We start from the raw sequence: 26,228 nt of genomic DNA on the forward strand, positions 1-26,228 counted from the left end.
ACACAGAGAAGGAGAAAAGTTATTCACATTGCCATAGGATTGTACAATATATCACCTATAAGTAAGAAAAAAAAACAGATTATGTTTAAGAAACAATATAAATGACATGACATGGAGACATAATATAATAGTGAATAGAGAGATGCAATTATCTAAACACTAATCTAATCTGGTGAGAATCATTGCCCAAAGCTGAGATGAATTGATAGATTCATGTCTTAGTATGTCTTAGTGATAATTGCCTTTCCAGGAAAAACAACATACCCACAACATATGGTTAAGTTAAATATGCATTACTAAAAACTTTGTTTAATCTAGACAATTAAAAAATCCCCAATAAATCTAGCATGGATGTGTAGTGTTTGCTGGTTTCTGAAGTGCAAATGCTCACACTTAAAATTAAGTGATCAGTCCTAGACTCCCAAATGCAAAAATATATTTACAAAAATATCCTGAGCTGTCTATCTAGATGGATAGGATCATGATGAAAAAGTACAACAGGGAAGGGATGGAGAAAGCAGGACTATTCAGCTCTTTAACTGTTGGAGTTCAAAGGTTGGAGTTCTTGTTCTTCTCAAAACACAGCCGGTTTAGCTTAGAGCCCTCCAAATATCTTCAAATCCAAAGGTTCTGATCCTTCAGCCTCTGCCTCTGCTTTCTTCAGCCTCCAACCAGCACAGAGATGGAATGAATCTCTTGTCTCCTTCACTTGGGGCTCGGCTAGCTTTCTGGTGAATCTTTCAGACCAGCTTGGTCTCAGTGGGGGAAGTGCAGGAGCCCAGCCACCAACTCCTCTCCAATGCAGCTGAACTCTCTTCTGCGACCAGCCAGCCAAGTGGAATATATTCTCTCTTGCCTTGCCTCGGAGAGAGGGCTTCTGGCGTAATTCCGCTGAAATCTCGACTTGTAGCTTCTTCACTCTGAAGAAAACTTCTTTGACTGGCCCATTGAAGCTCTATTTATGCTCCTTCAAGAGAGGGATTGTGGGTTTTCTCCCATAGTGCTCTCTGGCCCAAAGAGCTTCAAGGGAGGTGTGAACTCACAAAGGTACAAAGTTTACTTTGTGAAACTCTCATACTTGTGAACTCCAATGAGTAAAGGTGTGAACACAAGCCTTGTATTGATTAGTTCTACTTAGTACCTTGTTTCAGGTTCTGCCCAAAACATCTTCTTGTAAGATTAGATCAACTCTAATTAGTTAGCAGTTTGTAAGGATTCCAACATTTAACTTTTGTTTTCTCTACCAAGAAAATGTGTCTTTCCACTGAAGAAGCTAGAGAAAAGGGAGGTGAATTTAAGAGAAGTGCATTGATGACAAATTAGTACCAAGACACTTATACCAAGTTCCATTCAACAAGCCAAAATAGTTCCCATTTCATGGCAGTGAAAGTAATTCCAAATGTGATTAATTACTAGGTCATTGCTGAGAACATTTGAAAATTCCTGGAGAAAAGTAGGATAGAAAGCTAAAGATCTCAATTTTCTGAAAAGGCAAATGCATTTCATACTTAGACTGTGTGTGTGTGTGTGTGTGTGTGTGTGTGTGTGTGTGTTTCAAAAACTACTTTGGATTATTAGTGAAAATTTAGAATTTATTATTAAAAGGTTAATTAGTAAGATATAAAAAAGAAAAAGGAAAATCACCAAAACCCAGCATATCTTATTATGAACAGATCATAAAAAGAAAGAACTCATTCTCCTAGATTATCAGATCATTAGAATGTTATAAATAAATCACACGTTGGTTTTGGCAAAAGCATTTACAAAAATTTTTGCACAAGATGGGAAGAAATGATTCAACCAATGGAGAAGAAATAGACCAAAATCTGATCCATTAGTCAAGAAGACTCTTTTGACTCTACCTGAGTGACTATGGGCAAGTCCGTAAACTTCTGTGAACCTCAGTTTCCCTACCTATAACATGGAGGTAAAAATGCCTATATTACATACTTCCCAATGTCATTATGAGAGCTCAAATGAACTTGTATAGTGCTTTGAAAGCCAGAAAGATTTATATAAGTGTCAGATAATATCATTATCATTAACTATGCAACCATAGTTAGGTGAATGGTTGAATTTAATGGACCAAAATTACTAGAGCTATGTCAAATTTGGTTGAGATCACTAAGGGAGTGTTTTAGCTACTTGTCCTTGGCTATGTACTATTCAACATTTTAGTCAATGACTTCAAAGAAGGAATAAGTAACACGCTTATGAAATTTATAGATAACACATGCCTAGAAGGAATAGTCAAAATAAGAGTGTCCAGATTAAAAAAAAACTTGATTGTCTAGAATAATGGGAAAAATCTATAAAGATAAAATTTTAATCTGGATGAGTGTAAAACTCTATGCAAGTGTTTAAAAAGTATGAGTGTAAAAATAGTGAAGAATTAGGTAAATATCATTTATTTTAAATATATAATACGATTGGTGTAAGTTAAAATGTATTTTGAGTCAACAATGTGGCATAGCAGCCAAAAAATGAAAAAAAAAAAAGAAAATTCTGGGTGCATTACTAGAGGCAGTGTTCAGAATGAAGATAGTGCTTAAGTTCCTCTGTCCTCTGCCATGATCAGATACATCTGCAGGACTGTAATCAACTCTGAGCATCATGTACATCATTGTCATGTAAGAAGGCAATTAGAATGGTGAAGGGGCAACAGAACAAAATAGAATGGGCTACTACTGGAAATAATGGGCTCCTCCTTATTAGAGGTCATTAAATGGAGGCAAGATGATGACTTATTGTGTAACGGTGTGTGTGGTGTAATAGTGGGGATCATTTTTTGATTATAGGTGAAACTAGAAAGACCTAAGATTATTTCCATTTTCAAGTTCTTTTGACTTGACCTCCTCGATTCAAATTTCTTCACTTCCACATGAAAACTGGTAGGAGATAGAAGATGCACAATCTGTAATAATTTAAAGGTGGGTTGAACCCAAAGAGCCTGGGGAGAGATGAAATCATTTCTTCATACTTTTCTTTAATGAGTAGCTATGAGATAATCAAATCCCAAAGGTCCTAAAAACCAATAAATATTCCAGATAGTCCCCATAGGAAGCCCATTCAGCTCTAAACATCAAAGCTCCAGTACTTTGTTTCTCAATAACCCCTTTCCTCTCCTTTATGGAGGAAAAGTTCCTGGATCTTCAGCTGGCTTCTCCACGTGAATTTCCAGTAATCCAAATGTTGAAACAACAGAATCAATACACAGCTGAGATTGTCCCAGAGTGTGTAGGTAAGGCCTAAGGATAATGAGAGAGTCATGATTAATGGCACATATATTTGTTTATATATCCCAGTAGCATTTCTTTCCAGCCAAGCTTAGGCTTCGGGTCAATGTGTATAATTAGTTGTCAGCTACCTGCTTGAAGAAGGGACATGCCTTCTGTGTATGAGATAAATTAGGACCTCAGGAGCTTCACTGGAAAGGAGAGATACAGGACTTGAAATGCTGAAATGTTAGCTCTGGAATAAAGCATAGAACATAAAAGCTTGACACACACAAAATTTCCTTTTGAGGACTCAAAAGAGCAGATTTTAGAAGCCCATATGCTTTATAGAAAATCTCTTGTATATTCCAAAAGACTTGGAATGAAAAATGGCATGTGTATTCAGAGAGAGAACTATGGAGACTGGAAGTGAATCAAAGGATAGTATTTTCACATTTGTTTGCTTGCTTTTTTTCCTCATGATTTTTTCCCTTTTGGTCTGATTTTTTTTTTTTTTTTTGCACAACATGAGAAATAAGGAAATATGTTTTTAAAAATAAAATCTCTTGTCTAATATAGTTGCTCTTTAATAATCTCATAATGAGAAAAGAAATGTTACCAAGTCACACTATTACATTTTGTGAATGTCTTGTCTCCATTTTTCCTTTCTTTTTGTTCTCTCCCATTCCACCTCCCAAGGTCTACCAAGAACATGAAAATAGAAAATCAGACCATTATTTCTGAATTCCTCCTCCTGGGACTCTCTGAACAACTGGAGCAACAACTGATTCTTTTTGGTCTGTTCTTGGTCATGTACCTGGTCACTGCAGTAGGAAATATTTCCATCATCCTGGCAATTGGCTCAGACTCACATCTGCACAGTCCAATGTATTTCTTTGTGGCAAATCTGTCCTTTGCTGATATCTGTTTCATCTCCACCACTGTCCCCAAGATGCTGGCAAATATCTGGAACCAGAGTCAGACCATATCCTATGAAGGCTGTCTGACCCAGATGCATTTCTTCATGACATTTGGAGCTCTTGATGATTTTCTTCTGGGAGTAATGGCATATGACCGTTATGTAGCCATCTGCCGGCCACTCCACTATGCGACAGTTATGAACCCTGGAATTTGTGTTCTGCTGCTAGCTTTATGCTGGATTCTTACCAACTTTGCTGCTTTTTTACATACTTTCCTCATGGCTGGCTTGACTTTTTGTGCAGAGAACAGCATTCCCCACTTCTTTTGTGACCTGACCCCTTTGCTATCACTCTCCTGTTCAGATACCAGCACTAACCAGCTGATGTTATTTATTGTGGGATCAATGGTCCTCACTGCTCCCCTCACTCTCATTGTTATTTCCTATGTCCACATCATTTCTGCCATTTTAAGAATACCATCTACCTCTGGAAGATGGAAAGCCTTTTCTACCTGTGGCTCACATCTCACTGTGGTTTCCTTATTCTATGGGGCAGCTATTGGGGTCTATCTGTGTCCACCATCCACACATTCTGCTGGAAAAGATAGAATTGCTGCTGTTTTCTATACTGTGGTCACTCCTATGTTGAACCCCTTCATATATAGCCTGAGGAACAGGGATATGAAGACAGCTTTGGGAAAACTCTTCCTTAGTAGGAAAGTACTCTCTTCCTAGAACAGCTTATTGTGAATAGATTATACAAAAAAGAACTCATTTTCTTTCTTGAAAGCATCACTAGGCTGAATCGCATTTTCACATATATGAAACAATATTCTTCTTACTTCTATTGGATTCCATTGAGAACTTGTAAAAAAAACTTTGGCCATAGGAGCCCTGTTCTCTTACCTCCTATGTAGTTGTGCTTGTTTTCACTAAAGATTGTATGAAGAAATAACCCTTCCTTTAGGATTGATGAAAATTTTATGTAAATAAGATACTATGTTCCAGTGTTAGTCTGTCTGAGAAATAGTATAGTGTAATAGAATTCTGAAATTAGATTCAGTAGATCTGCTTTCAATCTTACCTTTTCTAACTTAATAGATGTACAAACTTGCATCTTTTCCCTTCTCCATGCCTCATTTTCCCTATTTATAAAATGAGAGAGTTGATTTAAATCAGAGATTCTTGCATCATGAACTCTTTTGGCAATCTGATTAAATTCCTTCTCAAAATAATGATCTGCAAATGCATAGAGTAAAATACATACACTTATAAGAGAAATAAAGTGTATTGAAATACAGTTATCAAAATATTAAAAGACAAGTTCACAGACCAACATTGGTCTAGATTATTTCAAATATCCTATTCTTTCTGTAAATATGCTGTAATTCTGTGAAATTTATGTAATATAATGCAATATTCACAAAGAAGCTGTGATGTGATTAATAGGGGAGTTTTTGGTATGGGAATTCTTTCCACTTAGATAATCAATAAACATTTATTACGTGACTACTGTGTTACAGAAACTTTGCTAAACTCTAGCAATATAAAAATCAAGACAATCTCTGATCTCAAAGAGCTTACAATCTAATAGGGAAGATAATATGTAAAGATATATATCCCAAACAAGCTACATAGAGGACAAATAGGGAATAATTAACAGAAGGAAAACACCAGAATTGAAAGGCAGTACTTAAAGAAAATCAGGAAAGTCAGTAGATACAATTTGGAAGGAAGAGCATTCCAAAGCTGGGAGACAACCAGAGAAAATTCTTGGAGCCAAGAGTGTTTTCTTCATGCAATAGCCAGGATGCCAGTGTAAGTAAATTGGAATGCATGTTTCAAATAATAATATGTGAGAAGACTGGAAAAGTAGGAGGGAAGAAGGTTCTGAATGGTTTTGAATGCCTAAAAGAGTATTTTGTTTTTGATCATAGAGGCAATAGGAACCCACTGAAGTTTGTTGAGGTGTGTGTGTGTGTGTGTGTGTGTGTGTGTGACATAATTGAACATGCATTTCAGGAAAATCACTTTAATGATTAAATTGAGGATGGATTGGAGTGGGGAGAGACTTTAGACATGCAGGCTTTTGTAATAATCAAGGTATGAGATAATGAAGACCATTACAGAGGTGGCAATGTTAAAGAAGAGAAGCCTATATATTGGAGAGATACTGCAAAAGTGAAATAGGCAGAACTAGTAACAAACTGAATTTGGGGGGATGAAAAATAGAAATAATTCCATGAGAAAAAGATGTGACTCCAAGGTGACTCTTAGCTTTTGAGCTTGAAGGACTTGGAGAGTAGCTTAGCAGTGATAGGGATACAGGTCATGATCCATCCATGATTCTGTAAATAAGTTCTAGGAAGTGGCCTAAAGTACTAATTGAGACTATTAGTATATATAGAATGACAGGATTGAAAAAATCCTCAATAATAATCCATACATTTATAAGGAGATAACAAAAATCAAGAAGAAAATATAGAGAAATTCCATTGAATTCAATTGAAAATAATCAAAAAATACATGAAATATCTGGGAATCAAGGTATGCTCAAAACTCAACTAAATAAATTTGCAAAATTTTCTTTACAGAGGCATAGAAGAATTATTTATTTAGAGTGAAGTTCATTGTTAATTACTGGAAGAGGAAAAAATATAACAGCACAAAGAACACTTAGGTATTTCCACACACACACACACACACACACACACACACACCACCACACTGAACAAAAGAAAACGTTTTTCTTGTTCTTTCTTTTCCCTTCTTGATGCTGCTTCTTGTCTTTGGAAGGGGTATATTTATAGTATTTTTTTCTTTCTCTTGCTGGTTGAAAAGACCAGACATGATCATATCCTGTTGCTCAAGAAGCTTTAAATGACCCCTATTACCTAGAAGCAAAATAATGTTAACTCCTTTGGTATTTAGAGATTTTTCACAACTTCTAGGTCAATCCTATTTCATTATTCCATGTTTCAATATATGCCATTTGCACAAGCTGTTTCTCAGGTTTGAATAGCTCATCTACCTCTCCATCTCTTGAAACTTCTCTTCAAGATTCAGCTCAAATACCACCTCTTATATAAGATTTTCTCTATTTCTCTAAATTGTTACTACTCCTCTTGATATTGTTTTGTGACAATGACATTGTTTAATTTTCTTTTTGCTTATCTGTGTATATGGTATTTTCTTAAAATGATTGTTAAATATCCTAGAAGCCAGAATTGTTTTGATTTGTTGTCTTTGTATCCACAGCCCTCAGCACAATGATTGACATATGGTAGAAACACAATAAATTCTTTTGAAATAGAATTGTATTGCTTAGATGAGTTCAGATAGAGTTTCTTCCTCCTTCTCTTCTTAGTCATGACAGATCTTCACTTTTTCTGAGAACTCAGTAGTTCCAAAAGATATGCTTTGGATGGGGAATCAGGCAATTCTAAATTTAAATGCACCACACAAAGAATTGTCCAATGTGACTCAAAAGAAAATACCTATTGCTATATAATAACTTCTTGTAGGAGATTCCCTTGAATGTTGTCTGCTTTTCTTCTTTTTCAATAAATTGTCTATTTCTATCTGTGTGGCTTCTTTTTCTCATGAGCCTGAGCCCTGTTCATCTCTCATCTGTGTGTCATTTCTGCATGAATGTGGTCTAATAGTGAAGTTATTAATACTAGTTTCCTAATTCAAATTAGTTAATTGATTCAATTCTTATTTTGATGAAAAATAAATTTCACATTTACTATGAACTAAATGTCCCAAAATGATTAATATATATTTTAACTTCTTGTTTCAAGTGAGTATACTAGTAGATGCTGAAAAATAATCCTTTGACAAAGAAAAATATTTAGTTTTAAAATCAATCATACAACAATTGATATATGAGAGATAATTTTTAGTATTAAAAAGTATTAATTGAAAATGTTAAAGTAAATTCTGAAATAACTGATGAAACTTCAAGCTTCTGAACCTATTGGTTTTTTAAGCAATGAATGGCAATTGCAAAACAAATTGAGATCAAACTTCTTTAAATGGGAATTGTAACTCAAATATGTGGAAGCCAGTTTTATGAATTAAAAGAAAATAATTATAGGATATAAGCCAGGGTACAAGATTAGATAACTGATATCTGATTGGAGAGAAAGATTAGGGACTTTCCAAGTTGAGAGGGGAAAAGCAAAGTGGGACAGTTCCCTGAAATCAGAAAAATAGATGTTCCATCTCTCTCTCTCTCTCTCTCTCTCTCTCTCTCTCTCTCTCTCTCTCTCTCTCTCTCTCTCTGTCTATATTGAATCAAAAGAATAAAGAAACAATAACTGAATACAGGGACAGTTTTCAGATAAGACATAGGTTGCTTGAAATGTATAATTGTGAGAAGAAGACTTCTTGTGTTAATATTTAGATCTGCTCGGGTTCCTCATTAGCATAAATTAGGTTCTTAATTAAGGATCTCTAAGCGGTATGTAGAGGTGGTTCAGTTTTCTAGATATCCAAGGTTGACATAAACAATACAATAAAATTTTCTCACAGTTCTCATAATTGAATAAAGTTTTCTCACAAGACAGAAATTAGACTAGACATGATTGTACAGAAAAGAAACTGAGCTAGACCCAGAACCAATTCACAAGATGGAATCAGTGTGACTCATTCAATTCACATAATTTCAATCACTATTTGAAATAAGGAAACACTAGTTTTAAATGCAGGAGTGATAGACATATACCATTTTTCCCTTTTGTTTTTATTTTTGCTTTTTAGGAATGCTAGGAATAATTGAAAGGACATTCAATGCTTATGGCTGGGCCATGTCAACATAATAGAATTATAATCTTACTTAATTCACTTAGGTCTATGCCAATCAAACCAAAAAAGGGATACTTTGTTGAAATAGCCAAAATAGTAATGAAATTAATTTGGAAGAACAATCTGAAGGAAAATCTGAAAAAATAAAAATGAATTATAAAATGTACATGTTGAACTAGATTAGTATTGACAACCTCAAATAGAAACAAGGCCACTAAACCATATGTAAGAATCCCTGAAAGATTGCATGTTGACTTAGAAAACTACATATTAATATTTTCTATGTTCTATTCTAGTTTTAAATATCTAGTTAAATATTTTCCAATTATGTTTTAATCTGGTTCGGGGTATTTTCAGTCACTATAATGCAGTCCCAAGTCTTGTGTTTGGTACCTATGAATTAGATGAACATCTAAGTCCTCCTTCTGCCAATGGATGCAACATATAAATAAATAAGTATAGATAAGTCAATTCAAAAAGAGAGAAAGAACACTAACTCTGAGGGATTAAAAAAAGATAAGGAGGTAGTACTTGAGCTGAGCTTCCTTGAAGAAAACTAAATATTCTAAGAGCCAAAGATGATGAGGAATATATACTAGGAATGTTCTAAAAGTTTATCCTGCAAGAGATACATGTTATGTCCCATCCAGCTATCTATCTGGTAAGCCTACAGAGAAATGGCTTAGTGAGTTATTTTCTCTTACTGTTACTTTACTCCCCACTGATGCCTTTTTTCTTGAGCTTTAGGAAGAAGGAAAAAAGATGAAGTAAAATACATTAAAAAGAGACTTCCAATGAAAGTTGTAGAAAAGTTATATAAATCACTGTAACATTCAGAAAATGATTCCAGAAAGACCAATGATAAAAATGAAAAGAAATAAAAGTAAATTTCTCTGCCCAATATGGAAGGATGTCTGGAAACTAGCAAAGATGGACAACTTCACCAAGGAGGTTAATATGAGCTCTAATAAATCAGCTTAATGTCTGCAAAGATGGGGGGAAGTCAGTCAACAAGTATCTATTAAGTGCTCACTATATGCTAGCCACTGGCATGCAATGAAGTGAGTGATGGTGATCAAAAGAAATGCCAAAACAGTCCCTTCTTTCAGAGTTTACATTCTAATGGGAAATAGTGGCCAAAATGTAAATAAATAGGTACATTATATTTATACAAACTAAATGGAAGGAAATCAGGGAGAGTAATCTATTACCAATCATGGGGACAGGACAATCCCCTTCAGAAGATAAAATTTTTAAGTTGGGTTTCTTTTTTAAAGAAAAAGTGTTTATTAAGTACTAACTAGATACCAAACACTGTGTTAAGTCCTGAGGATGTAAAAGCAGTTTCTGCCTTAAAAGAGTTCATATTCTAAAAAAGAAAAATATCATATACAAGGTGGAAAGAGAACACAAAGAGGTACATTATTCCAAAATATGACACAAATAGTGAGGGGAGTAAATACCCCTTCTAAGAGCAATGGCAGAGCTGATTTAATTGTGATTTCAGAACTAGAGCTAGTTTGAGAGAGGCTCTGGTGGCAAAATTGCTGCTGAGGCTAGTGAGACAGAAGAAAGCCAAGCAGTGAAGGGTAAAGTGAAGCACAGCTGATATCTGCCTGAGAAATAGTGGGCTAAGGGACTCACCAATTAGGACAGCAGAGACTCAGGAAGGATACAAATTCTGGGGGAAAAGAGTAAAAATTTCTAGGAAATTATTTCTAACTAGCTACTGTCAGGAAGATGAGTACAAATACCATATGGAAATCAGGTCCTCGGAAATTAGGGGAAGATAAGAGTTAATTTAGTCATGATTGTGACATGGCAGTCTTCCAAAAATTATGAACTTGAGCTATGTCAAAAAGAGCCATAATATGCTAAGTAGGGAGTGAAAGTCCTTTTGTCCTTTGTCTTGGCCAGACCCATCTGGGATATTATCTTAAGTTTTAGTTGAATCTTGAATAAATCCATGGAAACTAAAAGATAGAGAGGAGGAGATGGAAAAGTTCTGGTGTAAGTGAAAGACCATGCTCAAAGGTATGAAGATAGAATGCCATATACAAATAATTGCATGTAGGCTAAGAGAAGATCCCAAATTGATATTGGGGCAACCAGAATTCTAAACAGATTTATAAGCCAGCATAGACTCTAGTAATTTGGAGATCTAAATTAGTTCCTGATCTGGCCTGTCTGATTAGAAATGGGGAAAGAACAACTTCTTATATCTACGATACAGGGAGATAGGACTTTCTTAGGCATTCCTTGGAATCCTGGGAGTCTCATCAGGAGACAGAGCTAATTACTACTAGAAAACAGGGCCATGGGAGCCATGAAGGGAATCTCCTACATTTCATAGGGACTATAAGTTTTCAGAGCCAAAACAAAGGACAAAAACAACTTCTGAATAGGAACTATACAAGGAGAAAAAGACATAGTCTAGACAAGGTCAGAATCTACAGATTATTTGGAAACTAAAGAAAAAGCTGGAGATAAGGATAAAAGATGGAGTCTAATCCAAGCCAACTGTAATTTAGTCAATTCATCAAGATCATGATTGACAAGCATGTAGACTAGAAGGGACTTGACCAAATAAGGTCTAGTCAACTCAACCAAGATTTACAGAGGACTGAAGAAGAATCCATAAATATAAACGAAGCATGTCTCATTTTTATATGAACCAGAAAAGGGTTGAACACACCAAATTTTTTGTTTTTGTTTTTGGTAGAAATAAGCTAAATTGAATAAGGAAGTAGAAAGGGAAATAAAAAGGGAAGAGATGTATAAAAGGGAGAGTAGAGTTAGAGTGGAATAATTATAAGCAAAACAAATGAATGGATGATAAAAAGAAAAAAATAAACATAAGAACCAGAGACTATGTCTGTGTTTGGAAGAGGGACAGAAAAGTGGAAAGAAACTTCTCCAAGTATTTGTTTCTAATGTTGGTCAAGTTCTATCTCTTTCCCAATTTCTTCTTCTTTATAAAGAAGACAGAATTAAAATAGGAAAAATGTATGAAAAGTTATGATTGAGGGAAATACATGATTAATAATCATACTAGTAAATGTGAATGGGATGAACTCAACCAGAAAATCAAAATCAAGAAAAGTAGTAAAATAGATTAGCAGAATCCAAGTAAAATGACATTTGAAATATAAAGATTCACATAAAATTAAAATTAAGGTATAGAGCAGAATTTGTTAGACTTCAAGTAAATTTAAAAAAACAACAACAAAGGTACAGTGATCCTGACCACAAAGCATAATTAAAAGTAATTATTATTTAAAGAAATGAGCAATGGAATTTTATTATATTTTAAGATATCATAAACAATGATACATTATTAAAATTTAATATATGCATAGCATCTAAATATTGAAAGAAAAGATAACTGAATTATAGGGAGAAATAGACAGTAAAACTTTAATAATTTGGAACCAACATTGTCCATTTTATATTCAGCCAAATATTAAAGAGATTAATAAAAAAGAAATTAGATGAAACAGATTTTAAATGTTAGATGGCAAACTTCTGGTGATTATTGAGTGGAAATAGAAAAAAAATTAAATATTTTTTTTTGCTATACATAAAATTTTATACAAACCAACAATGAGTTAGGGCATTAAAGCCTTATAAACTAGGTTGAGAAGGCCAAAGGCATAGTAGTCCAGAGCCTAAGAAACCCATATCCAAGTCTTAGCAAGAAGCATAGCAACAAGGCCAGAAAAACTTCAAGAAGCTGATGCCCAAGCCATAGAAGGAATTTTGTCTAACATCCTTGTCAAAGACATAAAGAGAAACAAGGCCAGCCCAAGACCCCCAGTATTATTATCTAAATAAATGACACCTAAACCATATCTGGAGAAAGGGCCAAGGGAGCATCCAAGAAATAAAGTACCCTGACATCTTTCTCCTTGACATATGGCAATTTACAATATAATTGGGAATGATCAGAGTGATAGCAAGGGGCAGAACTAATTTCACATTCAAGACTGTTCAAAGAAAAAGAGACCGAGAAAGTATTGAAGTTTAAACCTAAATCAAGCTAACAAGAGACTAAGCCCAAACTGAAAAATTTTCCAGAAGATGGAGCCCAGTCCCAACTTCAAGGAAAAAGGCTCATATCATCCAAGAATATAAGGAGAGAAAATATAATGCAAGCACAAAATCCCAATCTGTGAACTGAGGCTATAGTCAAAAGAAATTCTGAAAAAAGGGATGAAACATTATAAATTAAGTGAAACTCGAGCAATAAGCCCTGAAGAAAAAGAATTTTACAAAAAGTTGAAAAAAGACTCTCAGAGAAAGGATGTTTTGGTTAACACTAAAAGAGTACCTAGAAGAAGTGAAAGAAGAGTTATAAAAAGAATATTAAATAAAATAAGAGTAGGAATGAATAGGAAGAACAATTAATTCCTTAGAACACAAGGTAACAAAACTTTCCCAAGAAAAACATTCCCTGGTAATGAGAATGAGTCAAATAGAAAGCAGTCATTCCATGAAAAAAGAAATATTAAAACAAAATTTCAATTTAAAATATTAAATAAAAGAAAATGAAAGATAAAAAAGATTGAGAAACTGATTAAGGGGATATTATAGTCAAAGAATCTTTGGACTGTCCAATACTATAATACTTATTGCCCAAATCTGTAAACTATATTTCAAGAAATAATAATAAACAAAATACTATCCCATAATCATTAGAACCAGAAGACAAAAGGAAAATTTAAAAAATCAACCAATTTCTTCTTGAATCAAACACTATCCAGAAATATTATAGCTTTAAACTCAGAGCTGTTGAGTCAAAGAATAAATACTGTAAACGTGTAGGAAAAAAAGGATTAAGGAACCACATTCAGGGTCACATCAGATTGGGCAACTAACATTTAAAATGTGAGATCTTGCAATGATATCCCTTATGGCAAAAGATAAAGCCTTATAACCAAAAATAACTTACCCTGAAAAACTGAATATAATTTAATAGGAGAAAAATAGGATTATAATGGAACAAAGGATTTTTAAGTGATCTTGATGAAAAGACAAAGCTATGTAGAAGCTTTGAAATGTTATCTCCAAAGTCAAATGAAAATTAGAAAAATATGGAAGTAATGATATGCTGAAGTGCTTACATTTTAATAAAAGAAATAAATGTGCTTTCAGAACTCTGTCTTCAAGCATAATTGAAGAAGTTATATAAGAAAAACAGAAGATTTAGGAGTGGTTTTGCTCAGCTTTGATGATCTTAACAGGAGAAAGAAAAAGGAAGGGGAAAGGAATATGCCAAGCAAGAAAGGAGAAGCTTATGATCTTGCAACAGTGGGGTACTTATAAAGAAGGGAAGAATACAAACATATGAATGAAGTAGTGGGGATAATGGGTATTAAATGAACCTAATTTTCATTTGAAACAAAGGTGATTTAGACACTATATATAAAAATACAATAAAATCAATGCATGTGATATTTCTATTTCACATTCACTTTCCCTTGGTAGGAATACCAATTGTCAGAAATAACAGAGAAAGAAGAGTTAAGGGAAAAATAGAATTGGAGATGAAAGTATCACAAGAAAGGCAAACTTCAATTTCAGAACATGAATTGTGAAGAGAGGAAATTAAAAAGGAAGGATAGAGGAAGGAGGGACAGAGGACAGTAAAGAAGAAATAAAAAATAAAGGAAAGAAGGAAAGAAATAGAAAGTAAGGAAAAATTAAAGTCTGAAATCAGAAATGGGATGTGGGGAAGAGAAAAAAATTAGTGAAATAGAAACAGATCCCTTAAAGTGTCAAGAACTCCCCATTGGGAATATGGAATAATTTACCTGTCAGATCTATGAATAAAGGAAAAAAATTATGATCAAATAAGAGACAAAGGACATTATGTGATATAACTTCCATTAAATTAAAAAGATTTTGTAAAAAACAAAACCAATGTAGCCAAGGTTAGAGAGAAACCATAAAACTGGAGGAAATTTGTTATTAAGTTTCTCTAATAAAGGTCTCATTTCTCAAATATAAAGAAAATTGAGTCGAATGTATAATGAGTAATTCCCTGATTGACATTGGTCAAATAATATGAACAGACAGTTTTTAGAAGAATTCAAAGCTATCTATAGGTATATAAATAAATGCTTTAAATAACAAATGATTAGAGAAATAATTTAATCACAAAGAATTGGTGAGTAAATGAATAAATTATAGTAATGGATTTTTCAAAGGAAATGACGAGAAGAAAATATAGCAAAACTTCTGGTATATAATTAAAATTGTCCTTAGGGAAATATCTCTAAATGCTTTAATCAACAAATGAGAAAAAGTATAGATTACATAATCTGAAAACTGCTTTTTAAGAAAGAAACAAAACAATAAATCAGAAAATGCTAGCAAAATACTAAATTAGAAATTTGAAAAATCAAAAACATCAAAAAATTGAAAACAAAGCCTCAATTAGTTTGATAAACAAAACTAAGAATTTAAAAATATGTGTCGATAAACAACCTGATTTTTAAAAGTATATACTAAAATGTCAATATTAAACAATGAAATAGGATAATTCTCATCAATTGAGGTCAAAATAAAGAACACTATTACAGAAACTATTTTGACAACAAAACTGTTAACTTTCACACAAATGAAAAGGAATAATTAGTAGAAACTATTTTACTCAATTATATGCCATAGTAAGTATAGCTGAATATCCGAGATCTTTGCTTTGAGTGGACTTTAGGCATTATGACTGTTTCCTCATCTTCTCCTAATGTTCTAGATTTAATGGAAACTCTGCATCATGCAGCAAACTCAAGTCTGTCCAAAAGAGTACCATATATATCTCTATTTCATAAATGTAGTCCATATCATATATGTCATATATTAAGTTGTAATATCATAAATTATAAATTCAAGAGCCTTATATTTTGTATGTATACTAGAGTACCTAAAGTTATGTTGATCATAGAGTCAGTACTTAGTGAATGTATGCTTATTGATAAATGTATTATTTTAGTGCTTAAAATTAATTCACCCAGATTTGTCTCCACAGGTCAGATAAGTACATGAAGTAGAGAAATGGAACAAATATAAATGTATTTCTTCTGAGAATTTCTCAGTAGCCAAATCAGCAGAGTCTATTTTGACTATTTCTACCTCATCATCATCAATAATAATAACAGCAATCTAGCCAGCAGGGTTGAGAACCTACTCATCATCTTGAACCTACTCATCACCTTTGATTTTTATTTCCACTTTCCCATGGATTTCTTCACAGACAATCTATTCCTTGTAGAAGAGAGTTCCATTACTGTCACAATACCCAAGATCCTTGTGAACACTAAAACCCAGTATCATTCTCTATTAGGCAAAGTGCCTCATTTAGTTCTATTTCTACATAATATTTGTGGATTTGGACAATCCACTTCTGGCTACAATAGCTTATGACTGTATCTGAGTATCTATTGTTTTCTCCATTGTGCCATAGCACTGTGTGTTGATGGTGAGTGGGTGCTGGGCTGTGACGAATTTTCCTTCCCACTTATCTATCTTCCTGCTGCCTCATCTTGTTTTCTATACTCAATGTACCATTTTTTAAATTTCTATTATGACACTGGTGCCTACCTAGAGCTGGCTTGCTCAGACACCCATTCAAAGAACTAATGATCTTCATTAATTGGTCAACATAGCTCACTGTTTTCCTTTGTCATTGTCATCCTCTCTAATGCCCTGGCAGTCTTCAATATATCAACTTCCAAGGGAAAATGGAAGGCTTTATCCACCTATGGGTCTATAAGTTTTCTGTAAGTTTATCATGGAGGTGTATTTTCTATACCAATATATTCTGCCCACATGGACAGTGTAGTTCAGTGCAGTAGACACAACCCTATCCAAAAAGGCACTTTATCTCTCACCAACAAATCCAACAGCAAGAGATATAAAGAGAAATTCCATTCCAAATAACTGTTGATAGCATAAAATATTTGGGAATCCATCTGCCAAAGGAAAATCAGGAATTATATGAGCAAAATTATAAAATACTTTCCACATAAATAAAGGCAGATTTAAATAATTGGAAAAATATTAAGTGCTCTTGGATAGGCCAAGTGAATATAATAAAGATGACAATACTCCCTAAATTAATGTATTTATTTAGTGCTATACCAATCAGACTCCCAAGAAACTATTTTAATGACCTAGAAAAAATAACAAAATTCATATGGAAGAACAAAAGGTTCAAGAATTTCAAGGGAACTAATGAAAAAAAAAATCAAATGAAGATGGCCTAGCTGTACCTGATCTAAAACTATATGATAAGGCAGCAGTCACCAAAATCATTTGGTATTGGATAAGAAATAGACTAGTTGATCAGTGGAACAGGTTAGGTTCACAGGACAAAATTGTCAATAACTATAGCAATCTAGTGTTTGAGAAACCAAAAGATCCAAACTTTTTGGAATAAGAATTCACTACTTGACAAAAACTGCTGGGAAAACTGGAAATTAGTATGGCAGAAACTAGGCATGGACCCACACTTAACACCCTACACCAAGATAAGATCAAAATGGGTTCATGATCTAGGCATAAAGAATGAGATTATAAATAAATTAGAAGAACATAGGATAGTTTACCTCTCAGAATTGTGGAGGAGGAAGGAATTTGTGACCAAAGAAGAACTAGAGATCATTGTTGATCACAAAATAGAAAATTTTGATTATATCAAGTTAAAAAGCTTTTATACAAACAAAACTAATGCAGACAAGATTAGAAGGGAAGCAATAAATTGGGAAAACCTTTTTATAGTTAAAGGTTCTGATAAAGGCCTCATTTCCAAAATATATAGAGAATTGACTCTAATTTATTAGAAATCAAACCATTCTCCAATTGATAAATTGTCAAAGGATATGAACAGACAATTTTCAGATGATGAAATTGAAACTATTTCTATTCATATGAAAGAGTGTTCCAAATCACTACTGATCAGAGAAATGCAAATTAAGACAATTTTGAGATACCACTATACACCTGTCAGATTGGCTAAGATGACAGGAAACATAGAGAATGTTAAAGTTAGAAGGAATCTGGAAGCTCAGATTTCTAGATCCAGAAGGGACTTAAGAGGTCATATAATATACTTTACTCCACCTCACTTTTCTCCTATTCTCTTCTTTGCTTGTGCCCCTGCTTACCAACACCAACACATCTACTTTTGCCCTTAATAACACTCTCCCATCTTCTCTGACAGGAATTTGCCTTTGGGTATTTTCTCCTCTCTTCCTAATTTCAATCTCTCCTAATTAATTGTTTTGAAAGTGAAAAAAAAAAGTGCTTTAATCTGCATTCAGACTTCATTAGTTCTTTCTCTAGAAATGGAGAACATTTTTCATCTAAGTCTTTCAGAATTGTCTTGGATCATTTTTGCTGTGAACAACTAATAATTTATAGTTGTTTATTGTACAACACTGCGGTAACTATTTATACTCTCCTGGTTCTACTTACTTCACTTTGCATCAGTTCATGTAAGAACTTCTAGTTTCTGAGAGGAAGATTCATTTTCAATTTTGCAATCTTTAATTTCTGTGAAATTTAATGTAACTCTATAAAGTAGGGAAAGCATGTATTTTTATTCCTATGGAAGAATGGCTTGTGTTGTAGATCCTTGTAGCACATTAATATATTTAGAGTGAGAAAATCAGAACAGCAATGATGTGGCAGCAGAGTTGCTATTATTAGCTTTCTCTGATGAGTGTTTATTTTTCTTCCTTCTGGAAGATATCTGAGGGAATCAAGTGTTACTTATGCACTTTTTGTAATTTATGCAAAAATTGTGGTTTTGCTTTGCTTTTCCCAAGCTGGTGTAGGCATCAGCCTTATGTTATGTTAGTTCGCTATTATGAGGTTTTCCTGAAACAGACAACATCTCAGACACGGCAACTGTCTATGATTTCTGCCCAGAAAACCTCCGGATATGTTTGAGTATCATAAATTACTACTAATGGTAGTGTTAGTTTAGTAATCCTTGTTTCTTCCAGTTTTAAAATATCGTATACTATGTTGTGTTTTTGGCTTTGGTATATACACACAGAAATGGGGGGAAATATTCGGACTTTTAACTCATGGTTTAGCACTAACTCCCTGTTTCTCAACTACATGGAAGGTTTTATTTAAAGGAGCCAAACATAAAATAACCTGCGAGAGGAACTGTAACTCACAGTCTCCATCGAGTGTTTCCTACACCACTTCCAGAGTTAAGGGGAAGAATCTTGTGCTTACCCTCTTGTCAGCACCTTGGCTAATGATTGTGGCAAAGCTGAAAGAAGTTGGCAACTTCATTACTAAAGCCTGCCTACATGCAACTGAGTGGCATTGTGCCAATGCCATCATATGGCATGTGGGGTCAGTGTTACCAAAAATATTTAAAGAGAAGGAAAAACTATTACAGGAAGAGGTAAATTTAATTAAGCTGGTCCATTTTTGAGGTTTTGGTGCAAGAGTGCTGCTCATCACACATTGTTAATAGGAATCATTTCCCTGTATTTATTTAGAAGAGAAGGGAGGTAGGGAAGCAGAGAGAGAGGGAGAGAAATAAGGAGAGAGGGAAGAAAAGAAAAAGAAAGGGAAAGGGAGAGTGTGAATAAGAGAAGAGGTGGGAAAGGAGAAAGAGTGAGGGAAAGGAGGAAGAAAGAGAGAGAGAGACAGTGAAAGAAAATGAGAGAGACAGTGAGAGACAAAGACAGAGAGACAGAGAGATGTGCTTTTTCTCTGAATCTTTGACATGTGGAAATACTCTCTATCAATTTTAAATGGGAAAGAAAGAGCTGAATCTGTGATGAAATGGCTGCTCAAAGATGACTTTCATAGCATTTCTAATTGAGCACTGGTTCTGAGATTTTGCTGCAGTATTCTAAGAGCATGTTTTAAAAATCCAGACATAGTACTAGCCACCTGCTGACACTGCTGCTCTGATGTGCTCTCCTGACATTTCCCTGTCATCCATGCCTTTTAAAAGTTTTTCAGAGCATTCTTTCCAGAAGCTCAAAGAGGACCGATGGCTCTCCTTTCCTGACCTCAAATCCTCATCAGTCACTTCCTTTGTAACCTTGGACAGATTACTTTGCCTTTGAGAGGCCAAGTTTCTTTTAAATAAGGTGAGAGGATTGGATAACCTATCCATGGTCCCATCTAGCTGTAAATACTAGATCTTTGGGTTATAGATTTCATTCTTTTGACTTTATGCTTTTGCTCTTATTGTTTCCTATGCTAGGAATTCTCTTTTTCCTTTGCCTAGTAAATTCCTACTCATTCTCTAAAGCCTATTTTAAGTGCCAACTCCTGCAGAAAATGTTCTCATCCTTTTCTTTGATAGTAAACTTCCTCCTTACCTTTAATTTGATCTGTACTCTGTGTATACACACTATGTGTGTATTTATGCTGTATGTATTAAATTATTCATAATATACTATGCACATATTATAATATTATCCATCAGAGTAAACTTTATGTGTATCATTCCCTTACTAGACTATAAATGTCTTTTTTTTAATTAAAACTTTTTATTTTCAAAACATATGCATGGATAGCTCTCAACATTCACCCTAACTATAAATTTCATAAGGATAATTGGACACATAAGTTTTTAAGTTTAGAGCTGACTGTTCAAGCACTGTGTTCTGCACAAAATATATGTTTATTGAATGTTGTGGAATAAATGAATGTCATTCTCACAGAATAACACTGCTTCCCTCCATTTGAATATCCAGACTGAAATTGCTAGCCTTTAGTGGTTTGTAGCTTTGAGTAGCCAAGTGATTACTGAAAAGGATCTATAAATCCAAATGCTTACTTAGAATTGTAATGTTAATCCGTCTGTATGTAGATTCTGTTGCAATTCATAAAATGAAAAATCATTCAAAAGTATTACTGGATTCATTGGAGCTTTCAGCCATTAAATACCCACTGCTTTCCTTATGTAATAGATTTTTGTAATACAACTAATATCCTGGGTGTGGGGATTAAGGGTAAAGAGAGTCTATGAAATTTCAAGTCAAAAGTATGCCCTTAAATCTGAAAGAAATCAGAATCATAGCTTTAGGGTTTGCTTTTATACTGCTACTGAGTGAAGAGTCATAACTTCTGACTCCATACTCAGGATGGATTATATTTTATTCTAGTCCAGTTATTCCTTCAAACTTTATTGGAGGGGACCTTTATTCCTTCCTCTACTTCACCAAGGACCATAGCCTAGATTTCCAAAAATTTCCAGCCTACTTTCACTGGTCCTTGGTTCATTCTCATGAAGCTATGTAGCATATGACAAAACACAAGGACATACTCCAGAAGTAAATAAATCAACCCTAACTCTTCACAATCTAGCCAATATAGGCTACAATAGGATCTGGGTTTCTTGACCATTCCTTTTTCCTTATTTCTCTCCCTTCCTTGTGTTTTAATATTCTGTTTTACCCAGGATCTAAAGATCCTTGAACAATGTTCTCTCACGTTGACACAGGTGGAAGTCATTCTGTAATTAATATTATTTAATTCTAGTCAACATTTATTTATCTTCTAAGGGTAAATTAATTATGAGTAGGTCATTTACCAGGATATTGAATCCATAGATGCCACAGGTAAATGATATGCTCCTATGCATGTTTATGGAAAAGTCAGGAGATCAATCATAGAATTTTGGATTGTCAGAGGATTGTCAAAAAAAAATCAGAATTGACTAGAAAAGAATCAGGATGATTAAGAAAGACACAATTTAATGTATCTGTATTTTATTTATGTGAGTAATCTCTCTTTCTCTTGTTGAATAACAATGTAAATTCATGCCTTATCTTGTATAACCCCAAAATTTCTCAAATATGTCTCAACCTAGCATGCAGAAGATGGTCTCCTGGTTCTTTTAGAATTTTGTGAAAACGAGAGAATGTGAGAATATCCATGGCAACTAGAAACTACAAACATAGTAGGCACTTAATAAATGCTTGTTGATCAATAATACACATATAACTTATATAACAATTATTTACCAATTTATATTTATAAGGTATATATTTATAATGTATTTCCTTCACAAATATTTTATAAAGTAAGAAATTTTAGAAATTGTTATTCTACTTTATACCTGAGGAAATTGATGCTCAAGGAGGGGAAGTGACTTGCCAAGTTCACAGTAAATAGCAAAGTCAGAATTTGAATCCAGGTCTCTAGACTCTCCCATTTGAAAGTTCTTTCTGCTATATTTTGCCTTTTAAATTATCAAAGACACCCACCCAACTAAACTGAAAATTTACTCTTCTCTTCCTCAAGATGTGGAGGTTTCTTCAGGAAGTTTCAAAGTATTCTTAAATGCTAGTGAAAAATGGTGACATGCATAATCTACAGATAATAATAAGAATAATAATAACAAACAACATTTAAATAGTGCTTTAGTCTTCAAATCATTTTACATAGCTTATTTCATTTGAAATACTCCCTTTTTTGTTTGTTAGTTTTTTTAATAAATATTCACTGACAAACACTCTCTTTGGACCATAGGGACAGGACTGCTATGAGTATTGTAGTTCAACTCAAGGCTGAGATAAATAAGTTACTGTATGTTAGCCTGAGAACCTAATTTCATAACATCAGGTTGTAAAGTTTTAGAGTTGGAAGTAGTCTCAGAAATGATTTAATGATCTAATGCAGGCATCTTATTTTACAGATGAAGCTGAGGCTCATAAAAAGTATGCTCTTCAATGGATCTGATGATCCAGTAATTCTAAATCCTCTGATTCCAAATTCATCTTCTTTCACTATACTATGCTTCCATTTTCTATGACAGATACATTTTGGGATCCAAAAGAAATAAGCTTTTCGCATATTTTTCTAGATATGCAAACTAAATTTTAGAAAATTCCAATTGTAAGTTGGGACCTAATTGCACAGTTTTGTTTTGTTTTGTTTTGTTCTTAAAGGAAGTAATTTAGAAGTCAGATTGGCTAACTTCTCTTGTCATGCATGAATATATTTTGTTTATAACAGGTTGTAGAGGGCTGAAACTATTGAGTCAATGCACTGAGGCCAGGACTGCAAGCACTTGAGGCTAACTACCAATTGGACAATACTTTATGGGCATATGCTTGGACAATGGTCCTTCCCACTATCCTGTGCTGGCTCAATGATTGGTGTATTCAGAGGATTGTAGGAGGGATTAGGGGGTGGAGTAAAACTAGCCAGAGTCACACTTTGGCCGTAGGCAAGGGAGAAGGCGGTTGCAGAGATTCTGCTTCCATCCTGTTCAATCCTGCATCTAAAGACCAAGAATAAAGACTAAGGACTTTTGCTTATTCTGACTCCGGCTGATTCTGGGGTGTCCTGGGTGCTAGTGTGATCATCACAACAGGTGGTCAGCCAAGCTCTATTTGAACATCTTCTGTAAAAGGGAGACCACAAGCTTGCAAAGCAGCTCATCCTGTTGTTAGACTTTTTTGAGGGTGGTTACAAAGTCCTACATAATATTAAAGGATTGCACTACTGAATCTGTAGCCCAAAGAGGAGCTTTCTTCCTCCTAAGGTTCAGTAAACAAAAACAAAAGCAACTGTTATGCAGGAGGGAGTGTCCCTTTGGTTCCCTTGACATTTTATCAGAAGAGAAATAATTTCTAATTCCATCCTGTCTCTTTTCCCTGATGAAGTATTACCATTCACTTTCCAATATAATCATTAGAGGTAATCTAGTCTAACTCTGATTTTGCACTCAAACCAATTATAACAAGTAAAAGTCCTCTTTCAAATGATCCCAGGGAATGTCTTGGAAAAAGCCGCAATCTGAAACTTGGGATATAAGTCTTGTTTCTGCCACTTACTGTCTTTGTGACTTTAGGCAAGACAAAAAATCTTTCTGAATCTCAGTTTCCTCATTAATAAAGTGAGAGTTTGGACTATATTATTTCTAACATATTTTCCAGATCTAAAATCCTGATTTCTAACCCTTAACTTGAAAAATAAGAATAGTTAGTATTCATATAGTACTTTCAGATTAGCAAAAAAATTCCATGTTATCTCATTTGATCTTCACGACACTGTGAACTAGGTTCTACTACTTTTCCCATTTACAAAGGGAGGCTGAAAGAACTTGTGATTGCTCAGGGTCACACAGCTACTATGTATTTGAGGCATGACTTGAGTGTTGGCTTTCCTGATTTCAAGGCCAGCATGCTATACATTGTGTTACCTCTCTCTCCTAAGTCTTTTCTTCTCTAATTCTTTTCACTGGTTCTTAGGTAGCAAAGTTTAGAGACCTCACCCTATTCTGGGCTCCCTTTTCTGGAGGAACTTATGCTCATTTCAATTTTGGGACCTTGGACAGTGGAATATTGCCAGTGTGTGGGGCAATGATAATATTTTTGAGGAGTTGACAGTAAAAGAAAGAGAGGAAAGGAATGTATAAGCAGCATTAATACTTAGTATATTTTCTGCTGCTAGAGATGGAATAATTTGTCATTTTTTTTCTTTTTTTAAATTTATTTTATCCTTTTTCTTTCTCTTTTACTCCTCCTACATTAAAAAAAGATTCTTCACCTTTCTTTCATCATTGAACAAGCTTAAGTGGAAAGATTCCTGGACTGAGTCCAGGGAGACCTGAGTTCAAATCACCACTTTGCTGCCATCTATGAATGGTGTGACTTAGTTTCTCTGGGGAGGTTCAGTCTCTTCAAAAAAGTAGGGTGGGTTTTGAAATTGGACTAAATGATCTTTTACTTCCCTACTGGTTCTATATTCCAGAATCACTAATATGATCTTTCTAGGTTTTAACTACGTTTAACTGGGTTTAGTTCTAGTTTTCTAGTTAAAACCTAGTTTTAACACTCTTATTATTCCCTGATAATTATCTCTTACCTCCAACTCCTCATTCTTTATAAAATGTTTTCTTCTGTTCAGTATCTTTCTGTTCAGTGGCCTTATCTCACATTTTGTGGTGTTGGCTTGGATAAATCTAATTGTCTCTAGGAATCCCCCCAAATTCTGCATTTGATCTTATGGAAACAACAATAATCTCCTACTAAAGAGTTTTCCCAAGGCCTTTTTCATGTCCCTGTTCCTCAGGCTGTAGATAAAGGGGTTCAGCATGGGGGTCACCACAGCATACATTACAGCTGCCAATCTATCTTTTCCAGCTGAGTCAGCCTCAAAGGGAATGAAATATACACCAATGGCAGCTACATAGAACAAGCAAACAGCAGTGAGGTGGGAGCCGCAGGTGGAGAAAGCTTTGCATTTTCCCTTAACTGAAGGGACTCGAAGTATGCTGGCCACGATGCGAACATAGGAAATAAGAATCATCAAGGGGATCAGAATGGTTAAGGCCCCACCCCAGTACATGAGCACATATTGGTTGGCATAAGGTTGGGAGCAGGAGAGCTTTATCAAAGGGAGAAGTTCACAGAAGAAATGGGGGATAATATTAGCATCACAGAAGGATAACTGAGTCAGAAGGATGGTGTGAGTCAAGGAATATAAGTAAGTTAGGACCAGTGATCCCATTACCAGTAGGAAACAGCGTTGAGGACTCATGAGAATAGTATAGTGGAGAGGGTGACAGATGGCAACAAGTCGGTCATAAGCCATAACCCCTAAGAGGAAGACATCCAACCCAATGAACCACAAGAAGAAAAAGATTTGAGCAAGACATCCACCATAGGGGATAGTTTGACTGTGAGTTTGGATATTGAACAACATCTTGGGCACTGTAGTGGAAGACAAGCACAAATCAGTGAAGGAGAAGTTGGCCAGAAAAAAATACATAGGAGTATGGAGGTGGGACTCAGAGCAGATAGCCAATATGATGAGAAGGTTCCCTATCACTGTAATAAGGTAGATGGCCAGGAATAGGCCAAAGAGAAGCAGCTGTTGCTCCAGATGCTGTGAGAGCCCGAGGAGGAGAAATTCAGAGACTCTTGTCTGGTTTCCTCTGTCCATTTTTCCAGTATAACTGAGAAAAGAAGAGGTAGAATTTCATAATAACACTTCACATTTATCAAGCATCAAGTGGAACCTTAAATACAAAATGCTAGAAATACAGAATGTTTCTAGGGGAAGAACCTTTGAACATGGAATGTTAGAAGATAAGCAGGAATATTGGAGATGAAAATAACTTTAGAGAAAAGACCATAGGATGTTATAGATAGAAATAATTAAAAACAGAAACACTCTAGAGTACAGATTATCAAGATCTAAAAAGGAGGAACCTTAGACAATCTTTATTACAACTCCTTGACTCCATCCACCATTTCTTACCAAAGCAAGAAGTTTACATTTTTTAA

General features: G+C 34.5%; 2 protein-coding genes across 2 annotated transcripts; one reads left to right on the top strand and one right to left on the bottom strand.

Moving 5' to 3' along the window:
- Positions 1 to 351: 351 nt before the first annotated feature.
- LOC127547031 (olfactory receptor 1N1-like) lies at positions 352 to 4,869 on the top strand. The gene is made up of 2 exons (XM_051973887.1): positions 352 to 377; positions 3,915 to 4,869. Exons 1-2 carry the CDS (start codon positions 352 to 354, stop codon positions 4,867 to 4,869), a joined length of 981 nt encoding a protein of 326 aa, XP_051829847.1.
- Positions 4,870 to 24,942: 20,073 nt separating this feature from the next.
- Positions 24,943 to 25,884, bottom strand: LOC127546790 (olfactory receptor 1G1-like). Its single transcript, XM_051973732.1, has one exon. It carries the CDS (start codon positions 25,882 to 25,884, stop codon positions 24,943 to 24,945), a length of 942 nt encoding a protein of 313 aa, XP_051829692.1.
- Between the last annotated feature and the right edge of the window lie 344 nt (positions 25,885 to 26,228).

Source organism: Antechinus flavipes, chromosome 2 (assembly GCF_016432865.1).
Source record: "Antechinus flavipes isolate AdamAnt ecotype Samford, QLD, Australia chromosome 2, AdamAnt_v2, whole genome shotgun sequence".
In the NCBI taxonomy this organism is placed as follows: Eukaryota; Metazoa; Chordata; class Mammalia; order Dasyuromorphia; family Dasyuridae; genus Antechinus; species Antechinus flavipes.

Excerpts from the sequence above, each read along its gene's own strand:
- LOC127546790 (XM_051973732.1), bottom strand. The coding sequence starts at position 25,884 with ATGGACAGAGGAAACCAGACAAGAGTCTCTGAATTTCTCCTCCTCGGG.
- LOC127547031 (XM_051973887.1), top strand. The coding sequence starts at position 352 with ATGTGTAGTGTTTGCTGGTTTCTGAA. Across the intron at positions 378-3,914 it reads AGTGTTTGCTGGTTTCTGAA|GTCTACCAAGAACATGAAAA; the intron begins GTGCAAATGCTC and ends CCACCTCCCAAG.